The sequence below is a fragment of the Denticeps clupeoides genome, chromosome 6, assembly GCF_900700375.1.
Source record: "Denticeps clupeoides chromosome 6, fDenClu1.1, whole genome shotgun sequence".
Taxonomy (NCBI): Eukaryota; Metazoa; Chordata; class Actinopteri; order Clupeiformes; family Denticipitidae; genus Denticeps; species Denticeps clupeoides.
Window position 1 is genome coordinate 10,056,906 of NC_041712.1, and position 14,955 is coordinate 10,071,860.

General features: G+C 44.8%; 1 protein-coding gene across 5 annotated transcripts in view; it reads right to left on the reverse strand.

Moving 5' to 3' along the window:
* Window positions 1-11,359, reverse strand: part of cadm1a (cell adhesion molecule 1a) — a 244,629-nt gene extending 233,270 nt beyond the window's left edge. For 4 of the 5 annotated variants that reach the window (XM_028984677.1, XM_028984676.1, XM_028984674.1 and 1 more), the window contains exon 1: window positions 11,239-11,359. In XM_028984677.1, the coding sequence (XP_028840510.1) occupies window positions 11,239-11,311 (73 nt within the window). In that variant the 5' untranslated portion in view covers window positions 11,312-11,359. The remainder of the gene's footprint in view (window positions 1-11,238) is intronic. The other variant, XM_028984673.1, reaches the window with a different exon arrangement.
* Window positions 11,360-14,955: the final 3,596 nt, after the last annotated feature.

The window sequence follows — 14,955 nt, forward strand, 5'->3', positions numbered from 1 at the left end:
CATAGTGGTCCTTCTGCCGGAGCCCCGGACTGTAATCCTCCGGAAGCTTCGCCAGTTTTCTCTTTACTTGACCCAGAAAGCAGAGCCATCCTATCGCCGCCTTCTGTCTTGTTTCCCTGGTTGGCTAACTCCCTCTGACCAGGAAATAAAAAGATATAAACGCTAATCCAGATGGCCTCTGCTCCCCAGGATCACGTCTCAAGTCCAAATATGTCTGGTGTCTGCCCGGCAGGGGGGCAAAGAGGGACCACGACGATAAAGGGATGAGAAAAATTGCGATCGGGGAAGATTTCCTTCAGCGGGTCCACTGATCTGGGCACAGTGGGAGTCCCTAATTGAGAACTGCTGGGCTCCATTTAAAGATCTTATAAAGCTTCTAATTGACTTATTTGGATGCACTTAGCAACAAATCGTATGGTAAGTACCTTGAGACGTCTTTAAGACGGTCTGTTTAACAAAAAAAAAGTTTCTATAGAGAACAGGCTTATTAAAAAAAGAAAAGAAACACTTAAGAGAAATAAGTTTCCTGGTGGCTGAGCTCAGCTCAGCTCGCTGCTTCTGTTTATTCAGTTCTTCTGTTCATTCAGCAAAAAATAAACTTTCTTAAAGTCAGAAAGCTTCCCTCGCTTGTAATGCACATCCTTTCATTATGGCTGTCATTACACTCCTCTCTGAGCATGACGCCAAGAAAAAATAAAAAGAAACGGCAGTCAGGGTAAAAAACTTGTTCGGGCAAAAAAAGAAAGGAGCCAGTGTGACATCACATGCTGGTGAAGCATGAAGGGTTAGGCCCGCTGCATATAACGCAAAGCCCATTTCCATTCTGGGCCCGTGCAGAAATGGAGTGCAAAGCAGACAGCCTGTAAAGCGTAGCGCGCCGAGGAAAAAAAAAAAAAATGTCTGCCAGCCCTTCAGCCCCTTACAAATGTTTATTGGAGCTGACGACTGGAGCCACGCGATATGAGGACTGGGAGAGCGAGCAGGGCAGCTCTGTGGGCCGATTTCAACCGGAATCAGCTTCACCACAAAAGAAAAAAACCCTCACTGCGAGCAGACATGATCAGCACCCAAAGCTCAATTCAGACCGTATGACTTTCAGGGTGCTTGGACGTAAGGGGTTCATACAGCATGGCTAATTGTCATAGTCAGTTCGAGATTAATTTTCTGTGATTGAATCAGTTGTCATTCTGCAGCAACTGAACACGGCACCATGTTAGAAGAATCGTTGCAGTTTAATATTTCTCTACAGCAAATCAACTATTTGGTACATAACCTATTACATAGAAGTGCATCACTGGTTAAAGAAACACGCCAACATGCCAACCCATTATCAAAACTGTGGTGACCAGAAAAATGTCCCATAATACTCATTGTTATTAATCATGGCATCATTACAGAATGAAATTGCAATTAATGCAAGTCATTTCCGCTTAGTGCTAATGTTCGACATGGCAATCCAATGTTCAACATGGTTAATTGAAATTAATCGGCCAGCCCTAAACCATAATGCCATGCCCCACCCCAATGGCCAGGGTGCATCTGTGATGTAAAGTAATGCATACACTTGCAGAGCTGCAGGTCATGGCCAATTTATACAGTGTGCATGTTGCACATTCAATATTCGACACAGTCTTGTATCATTTGTGTCACGTCTTGTAATGAGCTAAATGGATCAATGTAAAACACCCATCCAGGGGACAGGCCATTTAACTGGGCCACATTCTAATTTAAACTGACACACACAAGCTAGAATACAAGCTACTCTTCTAAAGTTTAGGGTCATTTGGGAATGTTCTCGTTTTTAATAGAAAAAAGTATTTTCATTTAAATAAAAAAAGTACTGTCCAGATATTGAGTCCATTGTCAGCATTGTTAGTCTTAAGTTCTAACAGATGTGTTAAAGGGTTAACTGATTATTTGAAATCCTTGTTCAAAACCATTTTAAATCAGCAAATTTAAATCAGCAAATTTTTTACTTATTTAATACCTTATCACATAATTCCTTCTATTCAACCTTGTTGGAAATCTGTGGTTTTGTACATATAGGGTGGTAGTAGCCTAGTGGGTAACACACTCACCTATGAACCCAGGTTCAAATCCCACTTACTGCCATTGTGTCCCTGAGCAGGACACTTAACCCTAAATTGCTCCAGGAGGGGACTGTCCCTGTAACTACTGATTGTAAGTCGCTCTGGATAAGATGCTGTAAATGTTAAATGTAAATGTACAAATACACATAAGTTGGAGTTAAACCCTCGTCCTAAAAGAAAACCACATCCCCGCCCGCCACTGCCTAACCGCCACCTTCCCTGCCGCTTCCAAAAATGCCTCTAACCCATTAAAGGAGACTGCGCTTGGTAGAAAAGGCCGTGGCGCTGTGACACGGTCTAGACAGAAAAGTACCCTGCGCCGCTGCACTGCATGCCGCGGTTATGGCTGCGCTCCGTCCCCAGAGGGAACAGGCCCCTGCGAACGCCGGGCTCATTCTGGCGACAAAGAGTCCGTGCTCCCAGATAAATCTAACACGACTTCCGCGCCAGCTGATGACACAATCGGTTTAAAGCCGCTTACTCCCTTGAACTGTCGCGGGTCCATTAACGCGGCCCGAACGACCAGTTTACTGAGCGCCAGTCAGCCGAGGGCAGCCGCACAAACGCAGGCCGCGATTATGAGGCGTTTAACAGAGAGCCCCGTCGGCCAAAACAACCAAAAAAGACGGAAAAGAGACTAATCCGGTGCTTTCAAGGCACTTTCTGTAGAACAAGAACAAGTTTGCACATTGGCATGTTTATGTCAAAAAGCCTAGTAGAGCTGTTTAAAAGCCCCTTTAAACCTCAAGGATTCATTTTTTTTCCCACCTTCAGTGTGGATTTTTATTGTTGGAGTTCGTAGGAAACATCTCCTGACAGCGCCTTAAAATTAAGCCGGTCTTCACTGGACAGCGGAGCACATTTTAGACCCTGGGGACAATCTACGCGGCAGGTTCCAATTTGTGGTCCAGACGCCGGCGACTCAGTCTTCCTAACTACAACGTAGCTTCGCCAGCGGCGAGAGGGCTTCTTTTTTTTTAGCGCATTTTTAATTTCACCACTAACCTGAAGCATGGCATTTGGAGAGCAGTGAACTCGAGCACAAAAAAAAAAACCTTGCTGAGATAAACTGCAGATACTGACAGCGGGGGCTTTACCCCCGCCGAATTCAGAGCATTGACAGACAGATTATTACATGACCTATTTTTGCATGGGGAAAAAATATCGCTTGCCAGGAGAACGTTAGAAATCCTCGAACAGAGAGCCCTGCATTCACCCTCGAAAAAAAGGATATTTCTTGTAACATTGAGGTGAAACCTGGCATCCTAAATTAAACAAATTGCAATGCACGACGACCACAACTAAATGACAAAGAAAGAAAGGAAACACAAAGACGGCTCATGAGAATTTCTGCTAAATGAACGGGTTGGGAAGTGCTAAAGATTGCGTGCACATTTATCTTTTTGTCTGCATGGGTGATCTGGCTTTCAGCGTTGAACAATGAGAGCTGTGAACAGTGCGAACTATCAAAGGAGGGATTGTTACCAAAAGAAAAGGCCTACAACTTCCGAGCCATTTAACGTCTTAAACATGCTGAATCCCCTTCAAAAAAAAAAAAAGATAAAAGAAGACATGTTGTTCATTTCATTCTCAATGATCAACCGTGTGCTCATTGACTTATATTCTAAAGCCCAATGGATATGATGTTGAGACAAACCAAATACCATTAGATACAGTACAGGCAAAAGTTTGGACACACCTTCTCATTCAATGTGTTTTCTTTAATTTTATGTCCATTTACATTGGTAGATTCTCACTGAAGGTATCAAAACTCTGAATGAACACATGTGGCATTTATCAGACGCCCTTATCCAGAAAGACTTACAATCAGTAGTTACAGAGACAGTCCCCCCTGGAACAACTCAGGGTTAGGTGTCTTGCTCAGGGACACAATGGTAGTAAGTGGGATTTGAACCTGGGTCTTCTGGGTGTTACCCGCTAGGCTACTACAACCCATGAAGGTGTGCACAAACTTTTGGCCTGTACTGTATGTGCCACAATGAAGAGTAAATACGGCTGACCTGGATGTAGCTAATGCTACAATGAAAATGTATTTTTTGTTTCATATTTTGGGAGTTGGCATATGTTATGTACAAAGTAATTATACCCTTCGTAATATGAGGTGTACATTTTGTAATAAAAAAATGTAAATGTACACCGTTTTAACGTCAATTAGTTACTAAATGCCATAGGATCTCAATGCAGTCTGGATTGTGTCAAAAGACTGGATGCTAGGGCTGTGTGATATGGCATAAAATTCATATTGTGATATAAATTTAATGATAGACGGTATATATTTGATACGTTTGAAAGGGTAACGTGTCCATAGCAATGGCATATAATATACTGTATAATAAATTGTATAATAAATTGTATAATAAACTTTTTAACATATAGCATAACCGTATACCAGATAAAACAATATGTGGGCAATTCTACTGAAAGTGGACTTTCTGTTACACCCCATAACGCCATTGAAATAACTGGTATTTGCATGATGCAAGACCTTTAAACTCTACATTTAATTACTAGTCATTTTTATGATATTTAAGGCCTTAAACTCGAATTTAGGACTGTAAAGTGCTGCAAGTAGATGTGCAACTTTGTCATTCTTGCGATGAGTGACTATTTCTGAATTAGACCGGTGTAATCTCTCTTGTTGGCCAAATTTATATTGCATACCACTTACATGGTCTATACCACGCAGCGGTATATTCACTAAAACATCCATAGAATTATGAAAATTCATCCAAAAATGACAGTGGTGCTCACCTCATTTATTTAATCTGATGGATCAAATTTGGTTTAATTATATGGAACCAGTGACAGGTATAATGATAAACTATTACATTATTACACTTGACTTCAATTCATGGAAATGGGGTCAGAGCATAATAATTTCACACACTGGTAGGCAGTATCAGTATTTTGAAGTTTATATTCTATGTATAAAATATCCTTTGAATCTATCTATTCAAACAACCTATCATGATCATAGCGAATTATTAAACAGGCTGTATTGTGATAACACTGTTGCCATGGACAACATATCAATTTTTTCCTCGATTCCCATGCTTATTCATTAATGCAAGGAAATAAGCAGTTAGTGTAAATCAATTGACAGTTTCAAACTGGCACTGTCTATATTTCCCAGACCCGTGCTTAGACTGTACAACCAAAGGCTCCAAAAATTGAAGTCAAATAATGAGTGAAGATGTTTGCCATCATTGATTTAGTCATACAGTGAAGTAATTTTGCTTCGCTTTGAATTCAAAGTCATCAGACAAGTAAAACACTAAAACACTGGGATCAGAAAGAAATTACATTTACAAGATTTATTCTCAAAGCACACACACTCCATGAGATCTCCTTTCTGTACAAGCAAACAATGCATTATGAAAACTCCACAAAGCTGCACATAGTGTGGAAGATGACAGAATCTCCAGTTCCAAAGACATATTAATATTGCACATGCCAGTATCAAATCAATGTTCTCTGCGGGGAGAAAACAGAGTTTACAAAGCAGCAGTTAATCCATGCGTGCACGTTCAATAGATAAGTAGTTATGTACCCAATGGGACACTGAAGATGGCAGGGATGGGAAAACGTGTGGATACATTTACTTTCTCCCGATAAAGACACACTTCAACGTGATAAAAGGAGTGAAAACATCTCGCTGATTGACCTTGCAAGCGCAGCATCCAAGTGAACAGTTCCTGAAGGTGACGCTAATAGGCTCTCGTGATCTGCGCTTAATGGGAGATTCGTTTTGTCTGTACAAGGCGAGCTTAGCGTTCTGCGGTCCAGATCATGCGTACGAAGCTGGTGTGTAAGAGGGGGGGGGTGGGGCTGGAGGGGAGCTGCATCTCAGAATTCAATTCCTCAGTTCATTAACTACCTGCAGAACAGATTCAAACCATCCGTTAATAAGACGGTTTCAATTTCCAACCCAATGTCAAGGTACATTGTGGGTAATGACTGATCATGTTTACTCGTAAATAGGTGAAGTGTAAATGAATTTCATTTAAACTCCGGGCTAATTGAAAGCAATTCCACGTGTTGAGCTCATCCGCAACTGGGCAGGCTGGTGAATATCAGGTCCTATGCAAATGAACTGGGATTGTTCGTCAAGGGCAATCCTTTTCTTTACACTGCAGAATCATAAACAACTTAGGCTATTAACCTTATTAGAAACCAGCAGAGAGTCAAATAAAACCCTCTTTCATGGGATGAATGACACGACAGCCAATATTCTAATGACAATCTTGTAGGCTGTCAAGAACTCCGTATGAATGGCCCGTCGAATAAAAGCATCACTGTTTGGCTCTTTTAACTCAAACAAAAGATGATTTCGAGTGAATTGCAATAAACAATTCAATCGCTAGTCAGCATGAATGTTGCCACAGGGTCCGGGACGCTGAAAAAGCTCAGAGGTCTCTGAAGAATTTTAATCAAGACGTTAAAGACTTTCCGTCCACGATCATTCATCACGCTGGGCTAACAATACACATCCATGTGAATGCGGACAGCGTTTTCATCCACCGGGGGGGTTAATGTCATTTTCCCTCCACTTCGGTATTTACTGCATGCCTTTCCAAAGCAGCACCTTTCAGACAAAAGAAGCTTTGAATTAATGCGAGCTAAAAGATTCCCAGGATTTAGTTCAAAATCAATTTTTACCACTCGTATCGAGCTACTCTGCATGTTACAGTTACAGGAACAATAAAGTTAAGTGATCGTGAAACACTGCAGCACAGCATACGGTGACACAACGAAATGTGTCCTCTGTATTTAACCATCACCCTGAGTGAGCAGTGGGCAGCCATGACAGGCGCCCGGGGAGCAGTGTGTGGGGACGGTGCTTTGCTCAGTGGCACCTCAGTGGCACCTTGGCAGATCGGGATTCGAACCGGCAACCTTCTGGTTACGAGGCAGCTTCCTTAACCGCTAGGCCACCACTGCCCCCTTATCTTTGCGCAGCACGCAATTTTGCGTGTGCTGCAATCAAAGGGAAAAACTGAGGGCGTGGGTTCGAATCTCACCGCTGCCAGTAAACCTTTGGGGTCCCCACACACTGCTCCCGAGGGTGATGGTTAAAAGCAGAGGACACATTTCATTGTGTCACCGTGTGCTGTGCTGCAGTGTTTCACAATCACTTCACTAAATGCGTCCTATTACTGTCAAAAATGTGTGAGTGAAGTTCCAGCAGTTTCATTCCGCAACAACCATCAGGCACTGTGGTATTTCCCCCCCCACCATTCTGCGCAACGTCATCATTTATTCATTTCACATTAACATCCGTTCGGCTCCGAGAAGCCCATTTTGGAAATGAGATGCCGGCGCGTACAAACGCCGCCTCTCGCGTCGGGGCCCGACTCACAAACTCGGCTGAAAGGCAGCGCTAACGTTGCGCAAAAATGACATCTAGAAAGTCTGCATGGCTGCGATCCCGCCTCCCTCTCCTTCCCTGTCACTTCCCACCAATCAACCGCTGGCGAATCCGGCCTTAATCCTCCAAAATATTCTTATGTGGATTAGCCATTCGCCGGGCCGTTTTTTTTTTTTTTTTTTTTAGCCTGACAGCCAAGTGGAGCTAAACAAATACTACTCACTTCAAAAGTGAGGAAACGCCTAATAGCGGCATCCTTGTCTTTACTGTTGGTTTCACTTCTGGCGGAGAGATGCAGCCTGGAGCTCTGGCAGCTACGTGTGTTGAGGCTCGAACAAACTGTCCAAACAAATGAAAGGAACGGGAGGACGATTCCCAGGAAACGTCAACCTGCAGGGATTCACGGGCAAAGTCAGTCTGGAGACGGATGGCCCGGCGGGTAAGGATGACGGACCCGTTTTCAGAAGGTTGGCGGTTCGAATCCAGAACTGAGCCACTGAGCAAAGTGTCGACCCCTGAAGTAGTTCCAGGGCTGCCTGACTTGAAAATGTGCCTGGTGTTGACCCAGGGCAGAAGGCCTACAAAGGGACACGAGCGTTTACAGAGAAAAGGGGTATTTGGGTCGGTGGCCCTGGGCCAATTCATGGAAACATGACCCAGACGGCAGGGAGGTGCACCTCTGTTAAGATCCGCAGCCTCTCATTTTCCTCATTAATGGAGTGCCACCATCATATTGTTCACTGAGCTGAATGCAGGTAGAAGTAACACGATCCTCATGACTCGGTCCTAATATACAGTACAGACCAAAAGTTTGGACACACCTTCTCATTCAATGTGTTTTCTTTATTCTCATGACCATTTACGTTGGTAGATTCTCACTGAAGGCATCAAAACTATGAATGAACACATGTGGAGTTATGTAATTAACAAAAAAGGTGAAATACCTGAAAACATGTTTTATATTCTAGTTTCTTTGCTCTGATTACTGCTTTGCACACTCTTGGCATTCTCTCGATGAGCTTCAAGAGGTCGTCACCTGAAATGGTTTTCCAACAGTCTTGAAGGAGTTCCCAGAGGTGTTTAGCACTTGTTGGCCCCTTTTACCTTCACTCTGCGGTCCAGCTCACCCCAAACCATCTGGATTGGGTTCAGGTCCGGTGACTGTGGAGGCCAGGTCTCCACTTTTTGTTAAGTACATAACTCCACATGTGTTCATTCATAGTTTTGATGCCTTCAGTGAGAATCTACCAACGTAAATGGTCATGAAAATAAAGAAAACACATTGAATGAGAAGATGTGTCCAAAAAAAACTTTTGACCTGTACTGTACATGAACCGGGCTGAAACGTACAAATGTATTAGAAAATGTGGCATTGTTCTCCTACAGAACCATAAAAAAACAGGCTTTTAGAAAGAAAAATACAGAGATCCCCGCGTGGATTTGAAGTTTATGTCAGGGTTTTACTGGGGCTTCGTTTCAGAGCTTCTGTTTGTTTTGGTTTTCTCTCAAATGTCAACCGTTTTGACATTTCTCCCTCACGACAAGTGGGACACGGGGTCTTAACTACTTAGACAACATTCAACTCTGTGCACTGAGCTTTCCTAATTACTGCAAAATGGCGCAGACAAAAGGCCCAATTCAACAGGCTACTTTGCCACGGAACCTTGCAGGCGTGGAAGTCGTCTGGCCGATGAGGATCGGGTGTCCGCGGGTGTCGTTCCAACGAAAATTTTGAAAAAAAAAATAAAATAAAATGCCGAAGAGCCCACTTGCAATCTCGCCGCCACTTAACAAAAAATCTTTATAATCCTACCCACGTCGCCGAAACACTGTCACCCGGAGCTATCCGAACTTAGGGAGTTCAGCGCAATGCCGACGTGGCCCTGTACAGCGAGCCGTAATTACCATGATGAAAGGCCGCCATGGGAAGCGTCCGACGGGTCTCCACGTACTGCCAGCCTTCATTCCCAGCACAACAGCGTGCACGTCGGGAAAGGTGCGCACCGCAACAAACAGCTGCGCCGCCGACACTCTTTTGATAAATGGAGGCTCGTTGTGCACAAGAGGTGAGAAATGATGCGTCACGCAGGAATTATTTCATCGCCTCGGACAACTTTTATATTAAATGCATCATAGTGGTGCTCTATATATCCACCCTGCACTACATTGTGACCATCCCCGTGACCTGTATTGATCCAGCCACATCCACGCTGATGTTTTATAGCTCCATCCTTCATCTTTTATTGCGCCTGCCCGTTATTTGCAGCGGTCCGGGAATGTGAAAATCAACCCAACCCAAGTTTGCAATTTTGTCCGATCCACCACCGCCACAGTTCGACTAATGAGCTTCATCTCCCCAAAACCAGGAGATTTCTCACTCCATAAAAAAACACCACGTTTTATAGGTGTTACTGCGTCCATACGCGGAGGGGCACAGTCCGCCACACCTCGACGTGCAAATCACGAACGGAAGTCCTGCTTCATTCTCGCTGCTCCTTTGTAACAAACATGGGAATGTTTTTTTTTTACGAAGTAGCCCTGGATGGAAAAAACCGACTGTAATATACCTGTATTATACCACCTTCCAAATGTATGCGCACATTGCGCGTTATTACGAGCGTGAATAGGCGCACCAGTGCGGGCGTTATTACATGCGTGAATAGGCGCAGTAGTACGGGCGTTATTACATGCGTGAATAGGCGCAGTAGTACGGGCGTTATTACGTGCGTGAATAGGCGCAGTAGTACGTGCGTTATTACGTGCGTGAATACGCGCATCAGTGCGGGCTTCAGCCGCGGGGACCGGGCTGCGCGGTTCCGGTGGAAGAGGAGCGGCGCGCCAGGCGCACGGCGTGTACTGTTCACGGAACCTGTTGATCCCCGCAGTAAAACACGGACACGCGATTCCACTGCGGAGGCTTCGTGGGAGGGGTGGGGGGGTTACACAAAGGCAGGGGGGGGGGGATCACACCACGACCCTCCCTCCCTCCCTCCCTCCGCGGCTCCGTCGGAACGGCGGATCGAAGGCGAACTTGTGGTTGGAGCGGCGCGTGTGAATATGCCCGCGTGGAGTATGAATGTGTGAATATACACGTTTCCCCACGTCGCGGGCACACGCCGTGAAAGAAGACGTGAAGTGAGCCCGAGACGCGCGGCGGTCCTTCTGAACATCGTCTTCAGACACGCAGGGAAGAGATCCACGGATATAAGTTCGTGGGCTGACCGGAGGTCGGACCCGCGACACTGCCGTTTCCCGTAATAAGAACCGGTACTGCCGCAAAGCCGGAGAGAGAGAGAGAGGGAGAGAGACGGAGAGAGAGAGAGAGAGAGAGAGAGAGAGAGAGAGAGAGAGGGAGAGAGAGAGAGAGAGAGGGGGGGGGGGTCCACAACAACCCAAATACGAATTAAGGCGGCAAAAACGACGATAAAATCCGTTCGTCGCTGCCAACAGTCCCGCTGATCCCGCGCTGGAAGTGACGGGCGGAACTTTGCGGGTCGGACGGAAGCCAGATCCCGCGTGAGCCCCGGGGAAGTGGGGGTACCGGGCGCCCTCCAGCCCGCTCCGTCCGTCCGTCCGTCCGGATGGGGTTGCGGAGTAAAAAAAAAAAAAAAAAAACGCCAAACCGCTCCGGCTGGAAAGCGCACTTTTTCTCCCGGCCGAAGTGAGTTCGTCTGCGCGCGTTTCTCCTCTTTCGCCCGGTTAACTTTCGCGGCCGCCCGGCGCCGTCCAGAGCGCTCGCACCCGGAGCCGCGGTCCTACCTTGGAGGAACGCTGCCGAGGCGGCGAGGAGCAGGAGGGGAGCTGAGAGAGATCCGCAGCCCGTGATCGCCATGTTGGACACCTGCTTCAGTCTGACCGCGGCAGCGCTGCTTCACCCGACGCGGAGCGCGGAGAGGGAGGGATGGAGGGAGGGAGGGATGGAGGGAGGGCGGACGGGAGGGATGGAGGGAGGGAGGAGATGGCGCCTTCACCGCCGATCCCAGATCAGCGCCGCGCACCCGTCTCCGGCCAGCTCCATTCAGAGAGGGGCGACGGCGCTGAGCCGAGTTCATCTACGGAAATGGGACGACAAACGCCGTGCGACCGTCTTTTTTATTACTTTTGGGATTTATTTCTCGTGGTGAAACCCGTCGCGTTTTTAACAGGCAGACTTCATTACGTGACCAGGCCTGGCGAACATTTAAACGTCTTCGTAAACGACGGAGAAGAGTGAGCCGCAGCCCCATTAAAATAAACCGGAGCGGCTGTTTCTCGCCCGTGAAAATCACGGCTCCGTGACAGATTCTGGTTTGGAGGGGGCAGCCGCGCCCCCAGCGGCCAACGACGCGCACTGCAGGGCCTCTCCAAGAACGGGCACCTTGCAGAGAGCAACACGTTGTTCTTTTGTTTTAATGGAATCAACCGCGCAGCTTTCTGTTCCTCGCACACTCATAAAAGTAAATTGCATCGAATCTTCTCTGTCCATACCTCTCAGCCTATTAAGCACCAAACATTTTAATTACACAGTTTACATTTACCATGCCCTAATCCAAATTTCAATCAGTAGTGACAGGGTTAAATGTCTTGTTCAGGGACACAATGGTGGCAGGTGGGGATTGAACCTGGCGAGTGTCTTACCTACACAGTTCCGCTTCATACCCTCACCCCCAGACTGAATCTTATCGTCTAAATCTAAAATATGCTTCATATAAAGTGAAAGTGAAGTGATTGTCATACACTGCAGCACAGCACACAGAGACACAATGAAATGTGTCCTCTGCTTTTAACCCTTGGTGAGCAGTGGGCAGCCATGAGAGGCACCCGGGGAGCAGTGTGTGGGGACGTTGCTTTGCTTGGTGACACCTCAGTGCACCGTTGCGGATCGGGATTCGAACCAGCAACCTTCTGATTACGGGGCCGCTTCCTTAACCGCCAGGCCACCACTGACCCCATGTCATGTCGGAATCACACCACCACCCCCATAACCTGCGAATGTAGATGTTCAAATGGAGGTATAGAAAGTTCTAGTCCCCTACCTCAAAGGCAGAATGTTGTAATTACAGACACTTACAAAAATAATTTACATCCCCAAATTCCAGTTGTGAAAAATATCAACAACAACATGAAGTGTGGCAAACATTACTCACACATCGTTTTAAAAAAGCTATTTCAAGTCAGCCTCCCAAAAATTGCTGAACCATAGTATGCAGTGCCGTGTGTATCAGATTTCGGAATTACCTGGCTGGGCTCCCATCCCCTGGTGACTTTTCAAGTAATAAATGTCCAAATTCATTTCTGAACATGGCAAGGGAAGCCGTATTGGATTTTAATGTGGAATATAACATAAGAAAGACATGAATTCCACAAGGACGTAGCACCCGGTCAGTGCAATCTCCTCCTATTATTGTTCTTTAAAATGCCATTTTTAGAAGACAGTGTTCAGGTTCTTACACTGTACTGGATGATATAGTAAAATTGCATTGAATATTTTTTTTTAAAGAAGTGATGTTTGTGGCATTTAAACTGGTATATGCGTTATTTGAAAAGTTTAATTTTCCAGCCGGAAATCAATGTGGATGAACAATGTGACTGTCCAGCCATGGCATTTGACACAGAGACAGAAGAAGAATATGAATGAGTACTTTGCATGTCCAATTATACTCATTTAATAGCACAATCAAAGCCCTGTGCAATCAGTTCTGGGAGTGCGTCATTTCTTCATAATTCAGTTCTACATCCCAGTCGTCCATTTAAACCTTTTTCTCGCTTCCTCTCCTCAGCAGAATGATAAATGTCTCAGGTCAGATTCTTGCAGGCTTTGTTTTTCGTAAACGGGGAAGGCATGGGGCTGTGATGCTTTACAGAGGCAAATTCTGTGCCATTTCACACTCTAGGAACAGCCACAATTCTCTCTATATGAAAGGTACAATATTCATAGTCGTGTGATGCACATAAAGCCAGGTACACCCAGGTACAACACGACAACTTAAGCCTCTGCATTTGAAGGCCTTTGCAAAGGTTCCTTCAAGCATCAGGTTTTTGACATTATTCTGAAGGCATGATACGGAATCAGAACAGTGGCATTAATCACACATGTTTGAATTGAAAGAGGCTCAGAAATACATCTCATTGTCATAAGTAATCACCAATCAGAGCTATTTCCACATCCAATTACAGTATAGCCATGGAGAAGCATCTCATTTGCCCATCAATCTTGTATTAAGGATTATTTAATTAATATGATCATAACAATATTATCACAGTCATTATTATATTAGCTCTTATTATGTTATTATTTGGTTGATGTAATCAACCATTGATATAATCATCATTGTTGCTGATATTACTTTTGGTTATTGTTTGTAATGGCTGGACAGTATTGAATGACTAGAACATAGAACATAAGAGTCAAAGAATGACTGGAAATAGCTGCTATGATGAGTGCTTTTCTGTGGTGTTAGTTTAAGGTTAACTAAATGAGAACCTGTTTTAACTTGACTGGGGAATGATTGGAATGTGTCACCCTCGGTAATTAATGCAGACCCAATCTGCAGTCGTAACCTTAACCTTCTACAACAGTACACTGGATCAATGCCTGACAGAAAACTAGTGAGAAGACAGGCTGCCTCCTTCAGGGATGGGACTGGGTCACTAGTCAGGCCTGTCAAAGACTGACATGTGGCGGCACTAAGTGGCGGGCAGGTAACTATGTACATGCCGTCCCCGTGGGCCCTCTCTGCATTTTGAGTGCCCAGCACAGAAAGTGGGTTGAGAAAAAATGGCACACATTATACCGTACTATAAACAACATCTGATAGAATCCCGAGTACACAAATTCCCCTGATGTCTTGGGCAAGAATGAGAGCCAAGGAGAATTCATATTGGTTCCGCTTCATACTATCACTGCACATTTCTCAGTGCAATTTCAAAATATTGTGTATAGCGTTAGTGATTTATGAAAGACATTTTTGAATGTGCGCTGATATTTAATGATGGCCACTTTGGTAATTCTTCCTTGTTTGTTCAAAGACGCTCCACACAAGCCATTGTGTTAGTAAAAAGTACATAATCAATGTACAACTCAGGAATGATTGTGCATTCAGTACTTCAACAACGTTAATCTATTTATTGTGATTCCAAACTACGATTTCTGTCCAGTTCAGCACTTAAAAATCATGACAGCTTCTGCTGGAGATTTGGAGATTTTACTGAACTCAGCAGTAATTTTGCTTCACGTTTGCCTTGGGTATGGCCCCATAATAGTTTAATTTTCCCCATGTTTTAATTGTTGATGAATCCCTTTAAACCTCATAATAGTGCACATATCTTCTTTATTATACAGTAACTACAATTTCAGTGTTCATTTAATAGAAAGATTTACCATTGATTATAATTATGATGATGATTATTATTACTCCCCTTTTCCCAGGCGATGTATGATACAACATTGTGCTGCTGTGATTAACTCTTTTTGTAGTATTAAAATACTGTACTTGG